Here is a 26051-nt window from a genome sequence, read left to right on the forward strand (position 1 = left end):
GGAGGGCCAGGCCGCCCCGCACGGGCTCGGCGTACCTTTCACGCGGGCCGACTTGGTCTCGAACTTGGTCAGCATCTCGCAGCGCCCGCCGCCTCCACGTCACCGCTGCCGGGGCCGCCGCCGCCTCCCCGCACTTCCGCTTCCGGCGGCGGACCAGAGAGCGGGCGGGAGAGAGCAAAGAAGGAGCGAAGGAGCGGCGCGGGCCTGCCGCCCCCTAGCGGACGGGGAGGCCAAGCCTCCGCCCCCGGGCGCCGGAAAGAGCCGCCGCCCCGACCATAGAGAAGCGCCGCCGCCGCCGCCGCGGGGATCCCAGGGAGCGGAAGCGGAAGCGGGAGCCGCCGGCAAGATGGCGGCTGTCGAGGCGGAGGCGGCGGCCCCTCGCCGCGGCCGGAGGATGGCGCGGGCGGCGGTGTGGGTCCTCCGCGGGGCGCTCTTGTGCGGCCTGGCGCCGGGTGAGGCCCTGCCGCGCGGGGGGACGGGGGGACGGGGGGGCGGCCCGCTCGGGCCCGGGCGGGGGCTTCGGGCTGCTCCGCGCCGAGGGTCGTCCCCGTTCTGTGCTTCCGGCCTGGACAAAATCTCGGCGCTCTTTTGATCGCTCGGTTTGGCGGCGAGGGTCGTGGAAGGCAATCCTGACTTCGCACTGAGCTCCGGTTCCGCCGAGTCAAAGCCGAAGCCTCCCTCGTCCAAACGCTGCCGCCGGTTACTTGTTACGTCAGTATTTCTATTGACGTGGCTGCCCCGTGGTGACTTCAGCCCACGTCCCCCCATCGCCTGGAACTTTGCCTTCGGCGCTCCCGGTCGCTTCAGCCTCGTGACGGTCGACTGGAGGGTGGGACCCGGGCAAGGCGTTGGACTTCGCATCCCGCCGCTGTAAATCCCGGGAGTGGAAACTCCCCGAGCCTGCATGAACGCGTCGTTGCTCTGCTCTGCCTTGCCAGCACCAGAGCAGAATGTTCCTGCTTCCTACTCACTTTTTTTCCCTTTTGCTAAAAACCTCTTCCCGTTACCTCCGTCGCTTTCTGTGCAGGTTCAGGCTGGTGCAACTCGGTGGAGAAGAAAATCTATATCCCGCTGAACAGAACAGCCCCCTGCGTCCGCCTCCTGAACGCCACCCATCAAATCGGCTGCCAGTGTGAGTGTTGTGTGTTTTGTTCTGCGTTGTTAATAAATGAAACGGGTGTCTTGATATTTGCAGAGGCTAGATGCAGCTGTTTTATCCTCAGCTCCTAAATGGGGAGAATTGGCCAGTTGCTGGGGTTTGGGGAGAATGCTGTGGGGTGATATATTTTGTTTGTTTATTTTCTATCCTGCCTTTATTATTTTTATAAACAAGTCAAGGCGGGGAACATGCCTGTTACTCCTTCCTCCTCCTATTTTCCCCTATGTTTTCTCCTATTTAAGGCATATAAGAATGCCTTAGCCTTGCAGAATCCTGAAAAGAGCCCTGTCCATCATGAGGGGGCTGTGCGTGCCGTACAATGTGTTCCGGAGGAGGGGGGGGCGCTGTTTGGTCACAGGGACTCGCTGCTCTTTGGGGGGGTGTAATTCTGTTTCTCTGATGCCCTCCGTCTGCCTTTTCCTCACAGCCTCTCTGAACGGGGACACCGGAGTAATTCACGTAGCGGAGGAGGAGGCTGACCTGAAGTGGGTGCTGTCGGATGGGCCGCATCCCCCTTACATGGTACTGCTCGATGGGAAGCTTTTTACAGGGTAAGTGGGTATTTCCCCCCCACCCTCAGAAGAATTCCAAGGAGACTTTGCCTATTTTTCCTGAATCTGCAGCTTCTGCAGAAAACATTTAGCGAGACGTTCCTCTGTTGTCCAGCAACAGAGTGTTACTTTAGCATTGTGTGCCCTGGACTGTTTTTGAGTTCCTCTCCTTCAGTAGGGGGGGGGGAATGGCCGCTGGAGATACTGGCTAGGGGTAAAGAAACATATTGGTTCCCCTCTCTTGGCACCCACTGTTTTCGTTTAATAACCAACCAGCCTCCCAGTTTTCCAAGCAGCAGCAAGCCAGAATCCCATGCACTAATTGAAACGGGAAGAGAGCCCTCTTGGTTTCTTAGCTGTGCTCTTCCACCGTTCCATGTGAATACAAGCCACTAATCTGTGGTTGGTGTCACTGACTCTTTGAACTCAGCTGCCGCCCTTCTGCAAAGTAACGTGCAGAGATGCATAATTTCTCTCTTTCCGGCCCCTTGCAAATGCTTTTGGGCAAAAGGCAAAAAAGCCTCTCTGGGGAAACAGTAGGAAACCTCTGACTTATTCCATGTCTGTGGGAAATAATAGTTTTTGTTTGTCCCCCGCTCTGCCCAGACGTGTAATTCATCCCCTGAGTGCTGTAGCAAGAGATAATAGACTGTATGGTTACATTTTTCAAGTTGTGGTTCTCTTGGCAGAAGCGTGATGGAGAAACTGAAGGGCAGCTCTCGGATTGCGGGGTTGGCAGTGGGCATCTCCAAGACCAGGCCCCCCGAAGGCTTCTCTCCCGGTTTGCAGTGTCCCAATGATGGCTTCGGTGAGGATGGAGGACGCTTGGCCTGTGGTGGGGCGTTCCAACTTGTCTCTGAAGTGCTTACCTGGGTTGCTCCTGTGGTGGCTTATTTCTGATCAAACTCAACAAGAGAGGGAGACTTTACGTCCCTTAAGATAGGTCGCTGTCTTCCTCCTAATCGTCTTGCAGACCTTTGGGTTGAAAAAGAGCAATTCGCCGGAGGTCTGCTGACGTCAGAAGGGAAAGCCTTCTGTGGAGGCTTTTCGGTTGTGGAGTTGCCGTCCCCGTGAAGGGGAATCATGCCCTTGAGAAACAAATGGAGAATTTCTCCTGCTGAAAATATAAAGGGAGAATTTGTCTGTGGGGTTTCTCTTCCTATGTGATTGGAAAGGCTGTTAGTGCCTCCAGTTGACTGTAATGTGGAGGTTTAAGAACCTGGATGAAGCTTATAGAAGCGGGCCTCCTTGACAGTGTCTCCCGCCCTCTAGAACTCTCTGCCCCTGGAGGTGAGAGAGGCCCCTTCGCTCCTGGACCTCCAGAAGAAATTGAAGACGTGGCTCTGCCGCCTCGCCTGGGGTTAGAAGGGGAGTAGCTCCCCTTGGGGGTGGCTGGAGCCTTAGAGCCCTCCCCACTGACTTAAATCTTATAGCCACTTGGATTTTATACTTATTTTTATCTTCTATTTATATTTGGTAAATTGTATTTATATTTTTGCACATTCGCAGTTTTAATGTTAGTTTCATTGTAAACCACCCAGAGTCCCTCTGCTTGGGGGAGATGGGCAGTGGTAAAATTCGAAAAATAAATAAATAAATGAATAATGTACGTGTGAGCAAGTGTCGTGTGCAGAAACGTCAGAACTGTGATCCTGGAAAGGAGCAGAGAACAACAACCAGCCTGTTGTCTTTTCTCTGGTGTGAAAGGATATAGGCACATTCAATGCCATTGTTTGTGGTACAGGATATAGTATCTCAAGTAGGAGTAGAGTCACGCTTTGTTGTTTATTCGTTCAGTCGCTTCTGACACTTTGTGACTTCATGGATCAGCCCATGCCAGAGCTTCCTGTCAGTTGTCGCCACCCCCAGCTCCCACAAGGTCAAATCCATGCTAGAGGAATTTAGGCTAGTTTAGTTGCACTAGTTTAGAGGAATTTAGGGGCGTTGCAGAAAAGTCATCCCCTAAGTATTATCTAGAGCCAGTTTGTTGGAGTGGTTAGGCATCAGGCTAGAAACAGGGAGACCCTGATTTCTAGTCCTGCCTTGGGCACAAAGCCAGCTGGGTGACCTTGGGCCAGTCCTTTCTCTGAGCCCCATGAAGGAGGCAATGGCAAGCCACTTCTGAAAAACCTTGCCAAGAAAACTGCAGGGACTTGTCCAGGCAGTCTCCGAGAATCGGACATGAATGAATGAATATGTCAAAACCGGAGCAATCCAGGGGCAATAGTTGTTGGGAGGCTAAAGGATCCCATCATTTTCACCCAGTTAGATGGGTCAGATGTGAAAGGGGGTCTGGTAGAATATTATACCGAACCAGTGAGGGTGCGGGTGAGGACCCATGAGGAGGTCCTAAGGTTCATTGTAGCTGAATTGCTAGCCAATCCATAATTCTGGGCTTGGCATGGCTGAAAGACAGAAACCTGAAGGTGGACTGGAGGTCAGGCCAGATGGTGTTTTGCAATGGGATTTACCCAGGCATGACCCCAGTTGAGTCCAGCCCTGAGTCAGAGATAGCTGGAGCCCTAAATGAAGTGGGGCCTGAGGCATCAATGGAAGAGGATTGTAGCATCTCACCGCAGTATTGTGATTTGAGTGAAGTGTTCGGGGAAGCTGAGTCAGACCAGCTTCATCCTCATAGGAAATCAGATTGTGCCATAGATTTGATCCCTGGGACGGAGCTACCAAACACAAAGCTGTACCCGATGACCCCCAAGGAATGCGAAGTGCTACACAAATTCGACAACCTAGCACAGGGATTTATTCATCCCACGTCGTCATCCATGGCAGCCCCCATCCTGTTTAGGACCAAGAAGGATGGGTAACTAAGACTGTGTACCGACTACCGTGGCCTAAACGTGGTCTGCACATCCAGTAAGTATCCTCTCCCTCTGATGAAGGACATGTTAGCCCACCTTTCAAAAGGGAAGATTTTCACAAAACTGGATTTGAGAGAGGCATACTTCTGAGAACGCATCTGGGAGGGGGACGAATGGAAGACAGCATTCAACTGTCAACTAGGCTCCTTTGAGTACGTTGTGATGCCCTTTGGACTTCAGGGGGCCCTGGGAGTCTCCATGTACCTGATAAATGAAGTTCTCCATGATTTCTTGTATCAAGGAGTATTAGTCTGTTTAGATGATATTTTAATTTACACGGAGACCATGGAGGAGCACATGAAGTTGGTGAGGGAAGTATTGAAAAGTCTGTTAAAGGACCAGCTGTATGCCAAGCTGTCCAAGTGTGAGTTTCATAAAGAGCAACTTGATTACCTAGGCTACCGGGTCTCCAGCAAAGGGATTGAGATGGATCCAGCGGAGGTTCGGGACGTAGTTTGGGAGCCCCCTAGAACCAGGAGGCAACTCTAGAGCTTCCTAGGGTTCGCTAACTTCTACTGGCACTTCATCCCAAACTTCGCACAGATAGTTTTGCCTCTCACTGATCTGCTGAAGACAAAACGAAAGGGGGACCCAAAAGCAGTGAGAAGGCTGGGAGTGGTACTGAAATGGACAGCAGAGTTCCAGGACACCCTAAACCATTTGAAAGCAGTGTTCACATCCGAACCAGCCTTGAAACACCCACACCCAGCACAACCTCTGATTGTCCAAGCACACACATCTGATGTGGCTACAGGTGCCATTTTGCTGCAAAGAGATGAAGGGAAATTACGCCCATGCGCCTACCTTTCCCAGAAATTCACTGAAGCAGAGAGGTGCTGGCACGTCTGGGAAAAGGAGGCTTTTGCTGCGAAATGGGCACTGGTGGCATGGCGACACCTATTGGAAGGGGCCCCTCACCCATTTGAAGTGTGGACTGATCATAAGAATCTGGAAGCGATGAAAACCCCAAGAAAATTGAATCCCAAGCAAATCAGATGGGCGCAGTTTTATAGCAGATTCAACTTCAAGCTGAAGTACCTACCGGGGGGAAGAACTTCCTGGCTGATGGATTATCAAGACTGCCTCAACATGAAAGCCAAAAGGAGGAGGTGGTAGACTCAATCATCTCCCCTTCTCAATTTAGCTTGGCAGTGACCACTAGGAGTCAAAAGGCTAATGTGGCCCCAAAAGTGGAGAAGGATTACAATGTGCTGTGCAACACGACAAATGACCGCAGGAAATAAAACCTTAATAGAGAAGCAGGGACTATGGTGGAAGGAAGGAAGACTTTATATTTCCAAGGAATTACGGAAGAAGATCCTTGAGCAGTGCCACAATGCTAAGTCAGCTGGCCATTTCAGGTTCGTGAAGACTCTACACTTCGTAGAACGACAGTTCTGGTGGCTGGCCCTATGCAAGGATGTTGAAAATTATGTGACCAGTTGTCCAACATGCGTGGTGGCAAAAAGAGCTGGGGGCAAGCTTAAGGGACTATTACAAGATGTGGCAAGCCCTCCTAGACTGTGGAAACAGATTGCCATGGCTTTTATAGTTGAACTACCCGAAAGCAAAAAGAAAACTGGTATATGGGTAGTGACAGGCCTGTTCTCCAAACAAACTCATTTCATCCTTTGTGCAGGAGTACTCATGGTGGGGCGACTAGCCAAGATGTTTATCCACCATATATACTGCCTACATGGAGCCCCCGAAAGGGTCATCAGTGATAGGGGCATACAATTCACTTCGAAGTTCTGGAAGCAGTTTCTTAAGCTTATAGGGGTGAAGCAAGGCTTAAGCTCCTCCACCATCCACAGACAGATGGATTGTCTGAACGATGGAACCAGATACTGGAACAATACCTGAGATGCTACATAAGCTACCAACAGGACGACTGGGTGGACCTACTCCTGTTCGCAGAAGTAGCATGCAATAATGCGGTCCACCAAAGCACAGGCTTCACCCCGCTCAAGGTGGTGAATGAGCAGGACTTGGGCTATTCCTGAATTGCTGAACGAGCAAACAGAAGTCCTGGTGCTAAATGAGTGGATAAAAGAAATCACAGATAACTGGCCAGTAATCAAGACATTGGAGAAAGCAAAAGCCGATCACAAAAAATACGCTGACTGTAAACGAGCACCACAATGGCCGATGAAAGGGGAAAAGGTTTATTTGTCCACTAAGTACTTAAAGTCTACCCAACCTTCAAAGAAGTTATCACCTAAACATATTGGCCTGTTCCCAATCTCCAAAATCGTAAGTGAGGTGACTGTGCAACTGCAGCTACCAAAGAACTTAAGAAAAGTTCATCCTTTGTTCCATTGCAGCCTTCTAAAGCCCGTTTGCGAGTTGCCGCATTGGCATCCCAGAACCATCTCCACCCACGCCTCTGATGGTCGAGGGTGAGCAGCATTTTGAAGTTCAAGCCATACTAGATGCGTGATGTCACAAAGTGTAATGGTTGCCTATTCTAAAACACCATCAGACTCATAAGTAGGAATTCAAAGGTATCTGATTTATTAAAGAACAGTATGCAGGACCACAGAGAAAGCTGAGAATGATGAAAGTGCGCCAAATTCAAACTAAAAACCCTTGGTGCAAATGAGATCCCTCCCCCCGTAGAATCTTCTCAAGTCCACAATCCCAGGTGCTCCTGACAGTTTCTGATGGTCTGCGGGAAAAGTCCTTGAACAGAGAACATGACCCAAACACATTCCATTGTAATGAATTCACATACAGAGCTTGGTACAAGGTCTCACAGCAGCTCCCTCCCAAACAGAAACACGCGTCAGCGCCATGGCATGTGAAACGTTACGATGTATAAACTACATTGAATCAGTGAACATGACACAGGGGAGCATTGCAGTACTTGATCCAGTGGAAGCATTTCCCTCCTACACACCCTGGGTGGACAGCCGACATGTGCGCTCTCCACAATTGGTGAAGCAATTCCACAAGAAATATCCAGAAAAGCCCAGATGAACAGAACTCCACTGACATGCTGTTTCAAAATTGTGGGTATTAATGGGAGGGGGTACAGATGTTGTTTATGTAGGGGTAGTTAGGGAGGCGGTATGTCAGAACCGTAGCAATCCAGAGACAATAGTTGATGCCTGTGGATGCATCCTCCTGACATGGGTTTTGTAGTTAGTTAAGTGGAAAGCAGAGCACAGCATTTAGACAGCAGCAGCAGATTGGAACAGTGGGGGAAGCAGGCATGCCTGTATGCCTGCAGATTATAAAGAGTTGTTTGGGGAAACTGTTATCGCCACTTGGTAGCCAGGGCAACGGAGAAAGATCAAAGGTGAGGTGAGCTCAGCAGAGTTAGGCAGGGTCATCAGAAACTGGTAGTCCTGGAACGGAGGAGGAGGGAGAAGGAAAGGCTTTTATTCAACTGCTTGGGCATGAAACCTCAGTTGTGACTTAAAACAGAGTGCTGGCTAAATCTCCTTATCAAGGAAACTTCATATACCCTCACTGTCACTCATGACCTCCCGTTTGGACTACTGCAACGTGCTCTACTTGGGGCTACCCTTGAAGAGCATTCGGAAGCTTCAGCTGGTACAAAATGCGGCTGCCCCGGTTGTAAATAGTGTCGGCTACTCAGCACAAATAACACCTCTGCTGAAAAATAAATAAATAAAATAAATGCACGCATGCATATTCATCAGCAATAGCTCTCAAGTTACTCTTTGCCCTACTTATCTACTCCGAAGAAAGCCATTGTCTCGGGGGGAAGAAGTGGGGGAGCAGACCTCTTGACCACAGAGATCGTGGGTTGCTACGGGAATGTCCTGATAAAAGTGAGCAGAAGCTGGTGTGGGACAGCTCCCAAGGTGGTTGTCCCATTCCTTTATCTTTAATTTGGTTTAAACGGGGCCATTCGTCTGAACGCTTATTTTTCTCCCAGTGGGATTTACAGTGTTTTCTTTATCGTTCCTGTGTGGCAAGCCAAAGGAGCAACACCTGTAACTTTGCTTTGTCCACAGCTCTTTTGCGGCCCTTTGGTGCAGAACCCGGGGGTCGGTGTGGCTGCGTGTGCCACCGAAAGGGATTTCCTTCAACTGTCTCCAGCCACTTTGGTTCCTACGTGCGTCCTTCTCGGCCTCTTGTCCGGTTTTCCTACTTCCTCTGGAATCCTGCCTTTGTTCATTCCTCTTTTTCTTCGCAGCCCCTGACTTTAAGTTTTTTTTCTGGCACTCCCCGTGACTTGACTCGATTTCACAGTCAAGCGTGGGGAAGGTGTTCAGCAACTTTTATAGCTGATTTCCATGTCGGGGAGCGCGTGTCTCCTCGCTGTGAAAGCTGCTGCTTTTCAGATAACTGCGATTCAGCGATTCCTCGTCTCTTTCCTCTTGTTCCTTCAGGGGTCTACAACAGCAGCTACGGCCCCGAATATGCCCACTGCAGCACGACCAGGTGGAATTACCTTGGGAACAGCCTCTCCTACCTGGACTTTGGCTTCCCCATCTTCCTTCTTCAGGATGAAAACGAAACGGAGGTTATTAAGCAGGTACTGTACTTTATGACAACGCTGCCAAACCTTCCTGTGGCAGGATTGTCAAGGGAATATTTTAAGGCACCAGAGTTAGCACATACAGTAATTTTTAAGCATAAAACGTAATTTTATCTAAAGCAAACTGTGTCATGCTCCCCGATGAAATGTTTACAGAAGATCTGGTTGGACCCGCACGCATGAATGGATTTAACACGTGTTGGGACTTGTGGGTCAGTGGAGTTGGGAAGGGGAACGTGCCAGGAGTGTGAAAACATCTTGTTTGGACTATCTCTGATATCCAAGGTCAAGCTGCCAAACGGTTGGAGACACCTGTGTGAAGCCGAGCTGACTGGCATGAAGGGGGAGGCCGCCTGCCTGAGAGAGGGAGGGGGCTTGTACTCATTGGGCCGTTTAACCTGGGGAAAACGCGGGAACTTTCATTCACAACTTTTTCGTTCTGTATGCTACTCTCCCTTAAAGAGATTTCTACTATGATCATGTATGAATCGACCTTATTGGCAGACTGAGTAATACAGTCATTATACACTGGAAATAGAAAAGGGAGAATGAAGAACCAAAAACCCCCACAGAAGAGTGATTTTAAAAAGGAGAAAAAAACAGCTTAGGAGTATAAGTTTGAAATCTTAAGGGAAGCAGAAAACAATATCCATATTCAGTACTTCTGCTCAGAGACATTTGTATACCTGGAGGTAATCCGTTAGAAATGTTTAATGCACCAAATTGGGCAAGATTTTGGCATTCTCTTGTGAAATCTGAAAAGACTGCCATTCTAGCGTATGTGCAGCACTCTTAGCATTTGAAAAACCTCCCAGTGCTCGGTCTCGTTCCATTCAGAAGCAGACTTGGACTTAAGTGCCAGCCTACAGTAGAAGGGAATTATTACCATGCCCAGGGGAACTCCTGATGTACAGGAGTAATGAATTTGGGGTGGGATGGGGAGGTTCAATTCTTGCTTTGAAGAATTGCTGTCGAGAGAATTCTTCGTTTTCCCTTTTATTTTATTTGTTTATTTTTCAAATTGGTACAGCTGCCCGTCTCACAAACAGGCGACTCTGGGTGGCGTACAAAGAGCCAACGAATACATTAAAGTAGTTTACTAATCCAACTGAAACAAAGAATAAAAGACGAAGGGATGTTAAAAATAAGGGGGCCACCTCACTGGTTCACCCGTCCCCTGCGGTCCCCAGCCCTGCTGGCATCACCAAGTCTGGAGGGAGCTCTGGAAGCTCAGCGGTGACGAGGCCAGCCGTCCCTCAGATGCCCGCCGTATCGTCTTCTCTCCCACCTCAGCCAAGGGGCTTCCTGGAAAAATATTCCTCCCCTCTCAGTGAGCAGGAGAGCTGGTTCAGCTTGTATGTTTTGGTTGCACTGCGTGAAAAACAACCACCACCGAGGAACCATTTGGGGAGGCAAAAAGCTTGCCGTGTGAATTCTCTGCTATGCGCCATCTCTGTTTTTCAAAAGTCAAATTAACTGAACTTAACATGTTAGGTTAACAAATCAAAATAAGGAAGCGGGTAAGATATTAACTGCAGTTGTAACTGGCTCTTTACTTGGATGTTGTTTGTACTGAATGTGTTTAAAATGTGGCCATTTTATATCTTTATAATGTTCAGATGTTGCGACACAAGAGTGGGAGCATCAAGGGCCATTTCTAAGTATTGCTGGAGTTCTTTATATGAATTTATATTTAATTCAGGTGCTTTCCCAAAGAGTCTTTGTGGGGGTCCTCACTTAACAACCATTTGTTTCGTGACGGTTTGGACTTCAGCAGTGCTCAAGAAACCAAACTATGATAGGTCCTCACACTTACGACCGTCGCCACAACCCCCCAGTCAAGTGATCACGTTTTGGGCGCTTGGCAACTAGTTTGCATTTATGGTCATCGCAGCATCCCACAATCACACGATCACCATTTTCGACCTTCCCGGCCGACTGCTGCCAAGCAAAATCAGTGGGGAATTGCATGATTTGCGTAATGACCACATGGTTCGCTTAACGTCTGTGGTGATTCCCTTAATGAATGCCTCAGAAAGCCCATAAAATCAGGTGGGATTTGCTTAATGACCCCTTTGCTTAGCAACTGAAATTCCAGTCCTAATTGTGGTTGTTAAGTGAGGACTACCTGTATGGCTCAGAGGATTATGCGGGGGGGGGGTTGTCATAGTTTTAATAGTAGATTTCATGATTCCTCTGGGTGTAAACTGCTGAGAGTGGGATACACATTGATGTAAATAAATAAGCAATTATTTGGTTCTTATCAGCTCTGTGGCTTCAGCGTTAAAGAAAATGCAACTGGTCACATGAAAAAAAGTTTGCTAATAATCTGTCGGTTCCAGCTGCTTGGGTGCTGATGATGCTGATGCTGATGTTAGCCAGTTTGGTCTAGCGGTTCAGGCAACAGGCTAGAAACCAGGAGACTGTGAGTTCTAGTCCCGCCTGAGGCATGAAAGCCAGCTGGGTGACCTTGGGCCAGTCACTCTCTTTCAGCCCAGCCCACCTCGCAGGGCTGTTGTGGGGAAAAGAGGAGGAAGAAGGGGTATTTGGTATGTTCGCTGCCTTGAGTTACTTATAAAAATAATAAAGGTGGGATATAAAATAAATAAAATAAATAAATGGTGAAGACATGCCAATGAGTCTACAAAACGGCCTGTTTTTAATGGCCAAAACTCTTCCTGCCTTGTTCTTAGTGCTATCAGAAGTACAACATCCCTGCCAGCGGCTCGGTCCCCAAATACCCGCTCTGTGCCATGCAGCTCTCCTCCCACATGCATGCTGTGACCAGCACCGTCACCTGCATGCGGCGCAGCACCATTCAGATCACCTTCAGCCTCAACCCAGGTGAGCCCAGCAGCGTGGAGTCAGGGGGGTGAGCTGGGCATGGAACTCTATGGCAAAGGTGCCCCATATGCCCTGAACCAAGGGCAACACTGGGCCTCTCAGCAGCATGCCGAGGCTGCGCTCCGTACACTGGGGGAGCTCAGACAAAAACACCCTTTAGCCATTTGTCAATTGAACTTTGATCAGTTATGGATAATACGATTGTGCCCCATATATTTAATAATGTTTCTCTTCTGTTGTATTAAAATTGTAATACCTGAGGGACCGCCTCTTCCCCACTACATCAGCCCGCCCCACCCGATCCTCGAGAGAGGGCATGTTGCGGACCCCGTCCGTAAGAGAATTCCACCTGGCGGGGTCTGGGAAACGGGCCTTCTCCGCAGTGGCCCCCGCCCTCTGGAACATCCTCCCCCCGGAGGTGGGGCAGGCCTTCTGGAAGGCCCTGAAGACCTGGTTCTGCTGTCTCGCCTGGGGCGGGACAGCGGGCAACCATGCTCGGCGGTGGCTGGCACCCTGGAGTCCCTCCCACCAGCTTGGAATTTTATGCCCTCTTGGATGTTATATTTATTTATTGCATTTTATAATAATTGTAATGTGTCTGGTTTTTATGAGATTTTATCTCCCCCTCTTTTGGGGGAGATGGGCAGTAATTAAATTTCATAAATAAATAAATAAGATTCCCCCGCCCCGTTCCACGCAAAAAGCCTGTAAAGGGTTTCCAGTCAGCAATAAACGCAGCTGTTGTCTTTCCGTCCCCGCAATCCCCGTCCTCTTCACCGGCCGCCCTCCGCTGAGGGTAGGGCCGAGTCTTTCCGCTTCTGGGCGCGTAATGACTTGGCCGCAGTTGTCACGCAGCACGTCTGCCTTGGCTTCTGGCCCTTCGGGAGCAAGGCCAGCCGCGCGCTTCCCAGCATTTCTGGATCGTCCTTCTGCGCGGCACGGCCTGGTGGAGCGACGCTGGTCCTTGACGGCGGGTGCTGTGTGTGTTTGGGGGGGGGCCCTCCCAGGCCTGAAACGGCCAGGTGCAACGGCTGCTGTTTCTGTCCTTCCAGAAGTCCTCTGCGATCCCCTCGCGGATTATAACGTGTGGAGCACGGTGCGGCCGGTCAATGATTCGGAGAAGCTGGACCCTAAAAGCGTCGTCATTGCTTCCTCTCGAGTAGGTGTTCCCTCGCTGCAGCAGGGGGGAGTTTTGTGTGGCCCTTTTGAGCAGGAAGCACCCCCGGTTCTGTGTTGGGGAAGGCTGGCCTAAAGCATATGAATTATGCAAGTGAGACCCATCGTGTGGTAATAAGACGTAGTAGATGGTATGTAACATAACAATACAGAACACAGAAATTATACAACGTGTATGCGTTTATAGAAAGATACAAATTACAAGTAGCTTCGTTCTGACAGGGCGGGTGCGCTCTGGGTTGCTTTGGTCAAGCGGCACTGTCTGTTGGTGCCCTGTTGGTGCCCTGGAAGCACGTCTTCTCTGGCACAGCGCCCGCCTTCCGGAATGAGATTCCCACCTGGCTGGTGTGCTGGAGGGCTCTGAAGACCTGGTTTTCTCCCAGGCCCTGGGCTAAGGTGGCTGGAGCCCCTCACTGGGCGTCTGATAGGTTTGGTTACAGGCAGTCCTTGTTTAGCGGCCATTCATCTGGGCATAAAGCCGGTTCTTTGAAACGTGCACGGAAACCGAGAGGCTGACTTTGGGGTGTGGGGAGTGCTGGCTGATCCTCTGAACTGGCCGGACCGTTCCTTCCTCTTCCTCCTGGCAGATTGACAGCCACTCTTTCTTCTGGAACGTGGCCCCCGGGGCCGAGAGCGCAGTGGCGTCCTTCGTCACTCTCTTAGCTGCAGCTGAAGCCGTCCATAAAATCCCCAACGTTCAGTCGCTCCCCAAAAACATCATGTTTGTCTTCTTCCAGGGGGTAAGTCCTCGTTTTTCCTTTTTTCTGGACTCCGCGGCTTAAAAGGGATCTCCGATCCGGTCCCTGGACCCACAGGCGGGCCTGGAAGGCCTCGCTCTCCTGACCTTGCAAGGAGGGACCGCCGGCCGGCCCCGTCGGCCCGTGGCACGGCTCGTGGCAAGCCGGTTTCCTCCGGGCGCTCAGCAGGCCGCGCGTGCCGCCACTGGATTGGGCGTAAGATTTGCACCGGCGGGCTTCATCGTTCCCGGCTAGGAAATACCGCGGCCCGCAAGAACGGGATTTCCCCTGGGAGTGAATAAGCCAGATGTCCTAACTGCCAGGAACCATGCTGAGACAAGGAACTGGTCTCTAATGTTTTATTGCTTGTACATAACAGGAATCCTAACAAACTGAAGAAGCGTGGGAAAAACCCAGCCATATAAACCCCAAAGGTTAAGGCGGGCCCGATCGGTGTCTCTTGGAATGGCTGCCCAATTCCTCAGTGCTACGCATGCGCTTAACAGTCTGGATGGGAGCCCCCTGCTCGCCATCCTTACTCATGACACCAGCTAGCGAGACAGACGCTCCTAATCCCGGTTCCACCGGAGACGGCTCGGGAACGTTGAAACGCGAAACCCTCACGGGATTCTTTGGAGACGCCCTAAAGCGATTCCAGTCTAGTTTCGCACACTTGCTGGCATAACCTCTCACGAACAAGTGCTAGAAAGTGTGCCGATTTTGTACACGGTGTGTAATAGCTTTCCTCCAACAAACGTACTCCTGAGGCACCCGACTTCATTTCCCAGAATTCTCAGAGGGCTGGCAGGCACAAGGCATTCTGGGAACTGTAGTAGCAAACGAAACAGGAGAAAAGGCAACGCGCTGCTTGGCTCTGGCCCTGCTGGCTTCCAGAGGAACTCCTCGCCCATTGCGGGGGGAGGCCGCAGGAGACTGGCAGGGCTGCCTCGCCCACCGGAGAGGGAGGGTCCCGACAGCGGAACCGAGCAGCCCGGCGGTCGACCGGGAGCAGTCTTCCCCGACCTGATGCCCTCCAGTTGTGCCGGGACTGTAATTTTCGGAATTTCTAGCCGGAGAGGCCGTTTCCTGCAGCCCGTGGGCCGCAGCTGTGGGCAACGATGTGCCCCCAGGGGGCAGGAAAGGCCCTTCTCTGTTGCGCGTCCCCTAGCAACTGCCACACGCTGTCTCCGAACGTAAAGCCATACAGAGCAGATTAAAAATATATGTGCACGCTGAAGCAAACAGCAGTTAATTTGGGGAAATGGCAGCTGCGTAAAGCCAAGAGGATATTTGAAGGGGGGAGGGGGGGCGGATGGGTAGCAGCTGATGTTCCCCTCCAGGCATCTGGTTGGGAGGCCGCCTTTGATCAGTGCTGTCAACTCTGCAGCGGCTCCACTCCTGCGAAGCGTCCGTGTGGCCTTCCCTGCCCTGCCCGCCCCAGCGTGTGGGGAGTGGGTCGTGCTGCCCTCCCTCGGAGGGCCACAGAATCAGTCCTTACACAATTGCGGTGACCGTGCAACCAGAAGTCGTAAACCATATTGTGCGTTGGGATTCCCGGCGCCTGGCGTGTTTGTTGTGCTCCTTACAACGCCTCTGTAGGGTTTTCCCAACTTTCCGCGCTGGTGTGTGGCGCCTGCAGCTTGTCGAAGCAGGCTAGTGGCCAGAAGGCTGAGCTGTGACCCAGAAGGCCCCAGCCCTCACGCTGCCCTAGAGCAGTGTTTCTCAGCCTTGGCCACTTTGAGATGTGTGGACTTCAACTCCCAGAATTCCCAGCCAGTGGGAGTTGAAGCCCACGTATCTTAGAGCGGCCAGGGTTGAGGAACGCTGCTGTAAAAGCACCAAGCCGGGGAGGCTGCATTAGCTGGCGACCGGGAAAGGTTCTCTCTGCCTTGCTGCTGCTCCTCCACGCCTGAGTGACGAATCTCACACCAACAGCATCCTGCTGAATTTTTAAAAAGCTCTTTGTTTCCTTCCCCCATCTCTGCTTTTTCCTAGCAGCACAGTGGGTGAAGAACTCTGTGTGCGTAATGGTTAATTGGGTCTGAACGTTGCATTTCATTTTTTCCTTTGGCCCAAAATGGTCGCTCTACTCTTTGGCAGAGTAGTTACAGGTGGTCCTTGCTTAATGGCCGTTCATTGAACGACAGCCCGAAGTTATGATGGCCTTGGAAAAAAGTGCTCTGCGACCTGTACTCGCACCACCCCCGTGGTCACATGATTGCAACTTGGGCACTTGGCAGCCGGCTCACATTTCCACCCAGCTGCAGCGTCCTGCGGTCAGGTTATCGTGTTTTGCAACTTTTTTTGCCAGTTTCTAGCAAAACATGTCCATTGGGGAAGCTGGATTTGCTTAACGACCATGGTAAAAAATGGTTGTAAAGGCGGGTCTGGTCACGTGGTGACTCGCTTAATGACAGCACTCCTTAGCAAGCAATCTTCTGGTCCCTATTGTGGTGGTTAAGTGAGGACTACCTGTATAAGGGATTTGTGGAAACTGCGTGAAGCTTTAAAAGAGTTGAGCACATTTTGCAGATTAACGTTACAGTCCGTCGCTGCAGCTGGATTGCTGGAGACTCGCTGTCTCTTTTCTGGGCGAGCGTTTCTGAATTTCCCTTCCCCTCTTAAGGAGACCTTTGACTACATCGGCAGCTCCCGCATGGTGTACGATATGCAGAATGACAGATTTCCCATCAAGCTGGGAAACATCGATTCCTTCCTGGAACTGAGCCAGGTGAGGCGAGACGAGGCGATGCCGGTTTTGCTTTCCAGCCACCGTTTATCTGATTGCTTTTGGGATATCGGCCTCTGGTGTAATTCCCATATTCTGGGAGCTAGGAATGGAAGGAGCCAAGGAGAGTTGGGTCTTCGTAACATGAGAATGCCCAGACGTGAGTCTGGTGTTCACATGTAACCTGACTTGCATCTTGCAAGAAGACATCCCCCGCATCCAATCTAGACACCAAAAACATCCTGACCTGCAGTGATTTAATGTTAATTCGGTCAGTGAGCAGCAGCATAAAATTAATCAAAATAACAAATAAAATCAAACTAAATCAAATGAGTGCAGTTATATATAGGCAACTGTAAATTAAAACAATTATAATGTAATCTATAGATCCCCATTACGATAACGACATATTTATTTACCTAAACATTAATAGATCCATTCTGTTAATACTACGTTGTAAAATATACATCCTCAAAAGTTTATTAAAATACAGCTAAACGAAACATTAATAAAAATAGAAAAACAATCAAAAACCCCTACTTCTTTAACTGGTTTTGCCTTATCATTGTGGCAGCACAGAATTCAGCAAATGCTTGATGGCTGGATTTAAGTCCTGAAGAAGATGGTTCTCATAAAACCTATCTGGTCTCCCTGGAAATCTTTCTGTTAGGGGTTAAACGTATATTGATCTGATATCCCTGTAATATTTGCAGCATAATACAACGTGAGAGATGTTTTCAACCTCCTTAGTGCCACATGTACAAATTCTCTCTGCTAAGGGGGTTTTATTATACCTGCCTTGCAGGAGTGCTGGTGGAAGGATATTAAACCTAGCTCTAAAAAATACCTTAGGAAAGGTTAGATCTGAAATAACTTGCTGGTTCCCATGTACCCCATCTTATCTGATTTCTACTGTGAAGAGGTGTCCTATTAACTTGTAACCGAAATTCCATACCTCTTATTCTATTAATAACCAAGTGCTTGGCTTGATCGTAGTCTAAAGATTTTAAGAATAATGGAGAAAGCCCATATAAAGCCACCTTATGCTCTGTCGCCTCTTTGCAGGGAGAGGAAAAGTTATCAGTCAGGACTAGAGGGGTCAAACCAACTGGAAAGAATTGAGTCTTCAACCAAAAAGTTAACATCGTCTTCCAGGCCCTAACCTGAATTTGAGGCATTCCTATTGTCTCGGCTGGGCATTTGATGTTCCACTAGGAACAGCTAAAATTGATCACAGGAATTTTGTTTGTAGTTTCATGTGACTCTTTCTTCAAAAAAATTCCCGTTTGTGCCACATAAAGAATTTGTGTCAAGGTTTTGGCCTCAGAAAGTTTTAAGGCTGCAGGGACTAATTGTCCTCCGCCTGGGTAAAAAAAAGCGTTTGGTAGCATTTGAGGACCGAAGGGCTGATGGCACCGCATAATTCAGATGTGCATTCCAAGTACCTTTCGAGGGGAAAATCACTCCAAGGTCCTTAAATGCATTAACTTGTTCTAGATTGTGCCCTTCTACTCTCCAAGAATATTGAATAGCTCTTTTAGCAAAGACCAGGATTTTTGATTTGTCAAAATTAAGAACCAAATTGTTTTGTGTGCGGTAGTTTAGCGTTGCTGCTACGGCTCTTTTCAATCCCATTGGGGTTTGTGAGGTAAGAATGGCATCGTCAGCATAAAGAAGTATCCGTACTTTATTGTGCTAGATTGGGAGGATGGGGATCCAAATTGTGAAGAAGATCAATCCAGGAGTTGATGCATAGATTAAAAGGGGAGGGGCCAGAATGCATCCCTGACGCACTCCTTCCTGCACACTTACTAAGCCTGATAAGGTCCCTAGGGGATCATACCCCATTCTTAAAGAGGAATTAGAATATAATTTCTGTATAAGATAGAGGAGGCATCTGTCAATATTGGTATTTTTTAATTTTTCCCAAAGAACACTTCTGGCTATTGAATCAAAGGCCTGTTTAAAATCAAGAAAGGCCACAAAGAGGGAAGATTTCTTTTTATATGTATATTTTAATATAAGGTGATGAAGCACTGAGATGTGATCAATTGTTGATCTCCCCTCTCTAAATCCAGCCTATTCATCTCTAATTATGCCCCCTGACAAAATCCAGTCTTGTAATTTATTGCTTAAACGCTTAGCATATAACTTGCTAACTACAGTACACTCAATAAACTAATAGGTCTACAATTACATGGGTCATTTTTGTTACCCTTTTTATAGATTGGCACAATAATTGCCATTCCCCAGTCCTTTGGCATGCAACCAGTCTGATCTATATATGTGAAGAGAGATGCTAGTAAAGGGGCCCACCAATTAGAGGTCCTTTTAATTATTTCGGGCAAGACGCAATCAGCACTGGGATTCTATCAGCCGGGCTACCTCTTCTGCTGTAACTGGAGGCCAGCAAGGGATTTTGTCCGGATTGATCTGACTCTCTTTCATATCGCAAGCAGGGTCCATGTACAACCCTCTAGCTGGGCTAGAAAGCCGGGGAGGGTGAGTTCTAGGCCTCCCTCGGGCATGAAGCCGGCTGGGTGTCTTTGGCCCAGTCACGCGTGCTCAGCCCAGCCCAGCCCACCTTGCAAGGTGGTGGTTGTGGGGAAAGTAGGAGGAGGAAGGAGTATGAGGTATGTTCCCCGCCTGGAATTGACCAAAATATACATTAAAAAAGCGGGATAAAGATCTGAGGATTGGATTGGATTGGGCTGAGGGGATTTAGGCATAACCTGTAGCTGGCTCTGCTGCCGTGTCTTTGGGTAAGTTGCAGGAGTTTGCCAGGGGTTCCTGAGCCCACCATTAGCAGCAGCAGCAGGAGACCCCTGCACCAGATTACTCAGCGAAACGAAGGAGGTTCCCACCAAAGGGGCCTTCCTTGCACCGGAAAAGAGTGGACCCCGTTTCCTTCTGGGTTTCAGATCCAGTTCCTGGTCCCGAGGTTTCTGCGCCAGGCCCCGGCTGGTGGCCTTGGGGTTCTAGTGAAAGGAAAGAAAGAAAGGGAAGTGGGCTGTTGGCTCTTCCTTGCCCCTCCTGTGCCCCTTCAGGGCAGACAGCTGGGGGGGCAGGCTCGGAAGAGGCGGCCCCTCCCCGCCAGCCCGGAGAAGCTGCGCTCCCCCAGCGTGGATTCAGGGTGTTCCTGCTCCGGCTCCTGCGCTCGTGCCGCTCGTGGGAGGCGCACGGGAGGAGCCGGTGGGCAGCCCTGGCATGGCTGATCACACCCCTTCTGTCGCAGGTTGCGCTCCAGAGCAACGCCTCTCTGTGGATGCACACCGACCCGGTCTCTCGGAGGAGCCACGATATCGAGGTGGGGACGCTGACCGGGCTGTGCACTGTTGTGCTTGCAGGGGGGGCGGAGGCGGCTTCTGACCGGCCACGACAGGCATGCTGGGAGACGAGCAGGCACCCCGGGCAGTTGGCCGGCCACCGTGAGGACAGAACGCTGGACTAAGTGGGCCAGGGGTCCGAGCCAGCAAGGCCCGCTTATGTTCTGGTGCCCTCGGCACCTCCGCTGACGTACGGAGGAACAAAGCGCCGTTGCCCGTTCTGTCCTCGCGCCACGGCAGACACGTCGCCCTTTTGGCCTCAGCGGAAACGGTCCCTCGCCAAAGGGCCGGCACCTCCGTGCCCCTGAGCACCGCTCGGGGTGGGCCGCACCCTCTCGGCATTAGGTCGTCAACGTGCCCGCTTGGGGTCACGAAGATGCACCAATGGACCGTGGCAGAGGGGCCGTGGGGTGCGGTTATTTCCCCCCGGAGCTCCTCTGTTCAGAGTTCGCGGTGGGGCAGCTCCGCAATCCGGCTTACTCGTCTTTGCTCTCGGCCCTGCTTAGCAAAGCGTCCAGAGGATGATGGAGGCCTTGAACAAGAGCAGCGAACGGACCGCCGTGGTGATGAGCAGAATCGGGGCCACCCAGCCGCTCCCACCATCCTCCTTCCAGCGGTTCCTGAGGGCCCAGCAGATCCCCGGGGTAGTCCTGGCTGACCACTATTCCCACTTTGAGAACAGGTAAGGGATCGTTTCCAGCAGCATCGCGGTAATCTGTGAACGGTGGGAGCAGCATCTCTCAGCCTCGGCCGCTTTGAGATGGCTGGGGAATTCTGGGAGTTGAAGTCCACTCATCTTAAAGTGGCCGAGGCTGAGAAACACCGGTTTGGAGGGGAGGTGCCTGGAAGCCCGTGTGCAATTTGACCAAGCTGGAGAGGAGATGCTGGCATTTTAACTGTTTCCTTTCCCTTACCTTTCGCCTGCTGCTCAGAAGTTTTGAGACACTTCAGTTAGAATTATAGTTGGCTTGTTCAAGTTTCCAGTCCGTAAGGTACCCCTTCCCACTCTCCACACCAAAGGTCTCTGAAGTACCCATATGTTGGGCATTGCTGTAAGCTAAGAGGGACTTTGATCAAGTCGCAGACAGGCTGTGGCCGGGCGAGCAACCTGCCTTGGGCCATTCAGGACAGAAGGGCGGCTGAACACGGAGGACCTCCACTCCGCTCCCCACAGATGCCACTGAGCATTATGTGACCCCATGTCCTGAAGGACTGCCAGTTTCTCAATAAAATTCTTTTAGCTCCCCCACTCTCCACTCGATACAGCCATAATTCCTGATAAAAGCTTTGGTATGTAACTCAACATCACATTAGCAGTAACAAGATGTTAACTGGGGGGCAGTTTTTATCTTCCCTTCCAGTTTGCGCTCCCCTTGGGCTTCCACGTCAACCTTCCCCATCCTGGCACCCGCAGCTGTGTTAGGACCACAGCTCCCAGAATTCCCTATCAGCAATGGGATTCTGGGAGTTGCAGTCCCAACACATCTAGAGAGTACAGATAGTCCTCGCTTAACAACCATTTGTTTAGTGAGTTTGCTTAATGACCGCTTCACTTAGCAACCAAAATTATGTTCTTAAATGTACCCCCATTTCAGATTTGGGGCTGTTGTTTGCAAAGGTCTCTCTCTGTCTCCCCCCCTTCAGGTACTACCAGAGCATCTACGACACCTCGGAGAACATCCGGCTGAAGTACCCTGCGGGGCTGAGCCCAGAGGAGGCCCTGAATTACGTGACGGAAACAGCAAAGGTTTGCTGGGCCCCAGAGGGAGCCGCCCGTCTGTCGGGGGGGGGGCGGGGGGCACTAGCTTGGATTGCCTCGCGGAGTGCCTTATTGTGGGGGCCCGGAGGGGGCTGTCTTAATTCGCCTGCCTTTCCCCCAGGCCTTAGCCCCAATAGCCACCGTGGTGGCCCGCACGCTCTACCAGCTTGCAGGAGGAAGTGGCGACCCCTTCTCGATTCAGGCGGATCCGCTCACGGTACGTGCTGATGGGATCTGGGGGGCACGGCGCCAACCCTAGGTCTGCACGCACTTCCCTTCTGCCTTTGAGCATCACGTCCTGCTTCCTATGAATGCCCTCTTTCCTGCCACCCCCCTCTCCTTCAGTGGCCTTGAGCCCTCCCCCTTCCCCAAAGACCAGCATACAGGTAGTCCTCGACTTACAACCACAACTGGAATCCCAGATGTTTTGGATGGCCACATGACTGGTTCACACCGTGCGGAGATGCTTCCAAATCAGGGCTGCCATAATTCATCCCACCGCTCTGGGCGGGGCAGGTCAGGAGCTGCGCAAAGTGTGGAATTCTCCCCCCACCCCTGGAATTCCACCCACCTGTCCGTCGCTTTCTGTAAAGCCCCCAGTCATGGAACTTCCCACCTGTCTCTTCAGGTAGATGCTTAATTGGTTCTATTTTGAGACTGCTGCTCTCCAGCGATTACTGAGGCGCACAGAAATAACTACAAAATATATAACATGAAATATCCATCCTATAATAATACAAAAAATTAAAAGGGATCCCTTAAAGCAGTGTATCTCAACCTTGGCAACTTGAAGATGGGTGGACTTCAACTCCCAGAATTCCCCAGCCAGCCATCTTCAAGCTGTCAAGGTTGAGAAATGCTGCCTTGAAGGAATACAGACATGCATGTGGGGTTCCCTTGAAAAATTAAATTTAAAAAACCTTCTAGGGGAGCCCTTCCTTGCTTTTGTTAGGGCACTGACATTTGGGCAATACGGCTTTTGCGGGGAGGCTGTTTCCTGCTAGAGGGGCCATCACTGAGAAGCATCCCCTCCTGGCCTCAACTCCCCTGACATCACAGCAGTGCTGAACGACAAGTAATTTCTCTCAAGGTGTGCTGTGCGCACGGTGTTCGATGCCATGAATACATGGGCCACTAGATTTTGTACCAGCTGTGGTTTCTGGCAATATCTCATCCCCGATTTTATGACCTTTTTTGCTGCGGCCGTTAAGTGAATCACAGCAGCTGCTAAGTGAACCACACAGTCGTTAAGCGAATCCGGCTTCCCCCCATTGACTTTGCTGTTGGAAGCCGGCTGGGAAGGTTGCAAATGGCGATCACGTGACCCTGGGATACTGCACCCTTTGTAAATACATACCAGTTGTCAAGCGCCCAAATTTTGATCACGTGACCGCAGAGATGCTGCGATAGTCATAAGTGTGAGGACCAGGCACAAGTCACTTTTTTCAGTGCCGTCGTAACTTCAAACGGTGCTAAACAAATGGTCGTAAGTCGAGGAGTACCTGTAAGGCAGTTGGCTGATGATCTGCCGATGCAGTAAGTAGAGGTTCTCCTCATTATGGGTGGCTTCAACGTGAGCGTGTCAAATTCACCCTCCGCTGGCACGCCAAGCCTCGTTTCTTTAGATAACCCCTTAGGAAATATATACGTTAAGCTCTCGATGTGCAGTCCTGCCTCTTCTCCCGCATTCAGTAGGTGGGAGCGTGAAAGCGGCGCTCTCGTGGGGCTGGTACGGACCTCCATCGGCTGCTGCTCTTTGAACCGCTGGGCCTTGACGCTTCACCTCTTCCTTCCAGGTCACACGGATGTTGTACGGCTTCCTGGTCCAGTCCAACAACTCCTGGTTCCAGTCCATCACTAAGCCAGATTTCAAAGGGCCTCTGGGTGAGGCTAGTGCGTGTGTGAAGGAGAGGGCGGGGTGACCTCAGGGGCGAAGGCTGCTGCCGAGAGCTCTCCTTCGACCCCCCTCTCCTCGACGTTCCCTCCCAGGTGATGAGCCCCTGCAGTACTACATCGCCGTGTCCAGTCCGGTCAACTCCACCAGTCTCGTTCAGTACGTCTTGGCCAACCTCACCGGTACCCGCCTTGGAGACAACGTCACCAAGGAGCATTGCAAAGCCTCCAAGGAAGATGTGAGTAAAATAAACTATCACCAGGAAAAATAAACATTGACTGTTTAAAACATCCTGGAAAATAAACAGCTGGGCGATGAAGACTCGGCAGTGAAACCCTCCTTGGGGAAAACTTGCCATCTGAGATCGCGTCCCTCTTCCGTTGCCACCACCCTAACTTTGGAAGGCACCTGGAGAGGATCTCAGAGGAGGCTGCAGGTTTGCACGGGATGGGGTGACCTTTCGAGCATCTTGGACCCAAGCTTGTCTTCCTCACAGACAGACAGACACAGTTCCTGAATGTGTAGCTGGCCAGGAGCCTAGCTAACCCTAATCCTAACCTAACGTTTGGGGCCCACCGAAGATCCAAGTTTGATTTTCATTAGAAGACGATAGAGGCCTCCCAGCATAAAAGGGGAGGATAAGAGCCAATAAACATCAACATGTTACGGCCATCCTGCTGTTAAGAGGCCTGGCCAATCACGTCTTCCGCAGGGAGGGCCGTTTTCCGCACACGCCTAGGGAGCCTCTGCCAGCGGGGTGATCTGGAATAGGGCAATTTCTGCAAATCTGTGCATGGGCAGATTCATATCCAGGCAGCTCAGCTTTAATTTGAAGGCTTTCATGTTCAAAGCCACACATTAACAAACAGGCTTTGCCTCTGTTGCTCCTGTGCTCTCTCTGCAGTTGTACGACTACATGTGGGTGCAGGGCTCTCCGTACCCCAATTCCACCTCTCCCCGCCAGCCGTTCTGCGTCAGGTCAACTGTCCGCCGCATGCTGGCGGCCTCCCCGGCCTTTGAGCTCAGAGAGTGGGGATCCACCGAGTTTTCCACGTGGACCGAGAGTCGCTGGAAAGAGCTTCATGGCCGGATCTTCCTGGTTGCCAGCAAAGAGCTGGAGGTGAGGCATCAATTGCGGCTGAATCGATTGGTTGACTAAAGGGTATGACTTTGCACCACCATCTCTGTGCAGAGACTTGTTGGGGGCTGGGCAAGGCCCCGGTCTTCCTGCCAGAGCCAAGGGTTGGCCCAGAGGGTTCCACAGCATTGGATGGGACTTTAGGGGAGAATCTCTGTAGCTCAGGGTTGAACTGTGGAGTCCTTGGTGCTCCCTGAGCTTGGTGGCTTGATGGCAGACGTTTCATTACCCAGCTAGGCTCAGAGAGCACCAAGGACTCCAGAGGGACTTCAGAGGTCCGTCGGTCCCACCCCCTGGAAGATCTGCTGAAGGACTTCAGAGAGGTGGCTCTCCATTCTCCATCTGAAGGCATCTGGTGGAGGGAGAGGATTCCATAGTTTTTCGACAGCTTTTACTATCACGAAATTCCTCCAAATCCTATTTCCCTGTTTCAGCTAATTTGTCCTGTTTCTGTCGTCTGAGCAACAGGGAATAGCTTATGTTATTTTATTTTATAAAATTATTTACCGCCCATCTCTCCCCCACGGGGGGGACTCTGGGCAGCTTACAATAAAACAGGATTAAAATTCAAAACTATTCCAATACAAAATACAATAAAAATACAAAGATAATAAAATATAAATGGCAAAAAGATCTTAATCAGTCCTTGAGTGTAATAGGTGGAATATGTCCACCTCCTCCTCTGTATGGCAGTCAAGTGCCCGAATTTTGATCACGCATCCAGGGGAGATGCTGTGACAGTCATGTGAGGACCGATCGTAAGTCACTTTTTCCCAGCGCCGTCGTAACTTTGAACGGTCGCTAAACGGATGGTCGTAACTATCTTTAACTGCATTTCTTTTTATAGCTGATGCTTTTCCTTTCCAACCCTCTGCAGATCATCACCCTGGCCGTGGGCATTATTGTCCTGATCGTCTCGTTCGTCGCCACCTACTTCATCAACGCCAAAGCCAGTGTGCTTTTTTCTACTCCAGGGGACTCTGAAACAGTGGCCTATTGAAAATGGCCTTCGGGAACTCTGGCACTGAGAACCAGACAAGAAAGAAAACGAATGAATTTGGCACTGCCGGACCCTTTCTGTGACTGCTGTGGCGGGTGGAAGCGAAAGGAGCGTGATCACCCCCACTGAGAGAAGCGTTGCGCGTGTACCAAAAGGCAAAGCTGGCACGCCCGGATTGATCTGGGGGGAGGGCTTGGTTGGGAGGGCTGCCCTCCTTTTTCACGGCAGCCCAGATCGAATGGGGCGCATAGCACACAGGTCTCAGCACGCTCTTGTGAGAGGTTGAGGGTTGGCTACCAAGAAGACTCTCTGCAGAGCATCCGCGGATCTCCTATCTTTTAGGTCTCCCT

The 26051-nt window shown here is 50.8% G+C and overlaps 1 protein-coding gene across 1 annotated transcript; it reads left to right on the forward strand.

The window, feature by feature from the left end:
* The first annotated feature begins 344 nt into the window (after window positions 1-344).
* On the forward strand, window positions 345-25996 carry LOC134506863 (nicastrin-like). The gene is made up of 17 exons (XM_063317229.1): window positions 345-452; window positions 1028-1132; window positions 1587-1710; window positions 2400-2518; window positions 8951-9096; window positions 11793-11943; window positions 12996-13102; window positions 13707-13859; window positions 16483-16587; window positions 19820-19891; window positions 20417-20592; window positions 21555-21657; window positions 21791-21886; window positions 23466-23553; window positions 23659-23801; window positions 24468-24683; window positions 25579-25996. Exons 1-17 carry the CDS (start codon window positions 347-349, stop codon window positions 25699-25701), a joined length of 2133 nt encoding a protein of 710 aa, XP_063173299.1. The 5' UTR covers window positions 345-346; the 3' UTR covers window positions 25702-25996.
* The last annotated feature ends 55 nt before the right edge of the window (window positions 25997-26051 follow it).

The sequence above is a fragment of the Candoia aspera genome, chromosome 17 (assembly GCF_035149785.1).
Source record: "Candoia aspera isolate rCanAsp1 chromosome 17, rCanAsp1.hap2, whole genome shotgun sequence".
NCBI lineage: Eukaryota > Metazoa > Chordata > Lepidosauria > Squamata > Boidae > Candoia > Candoia aspera.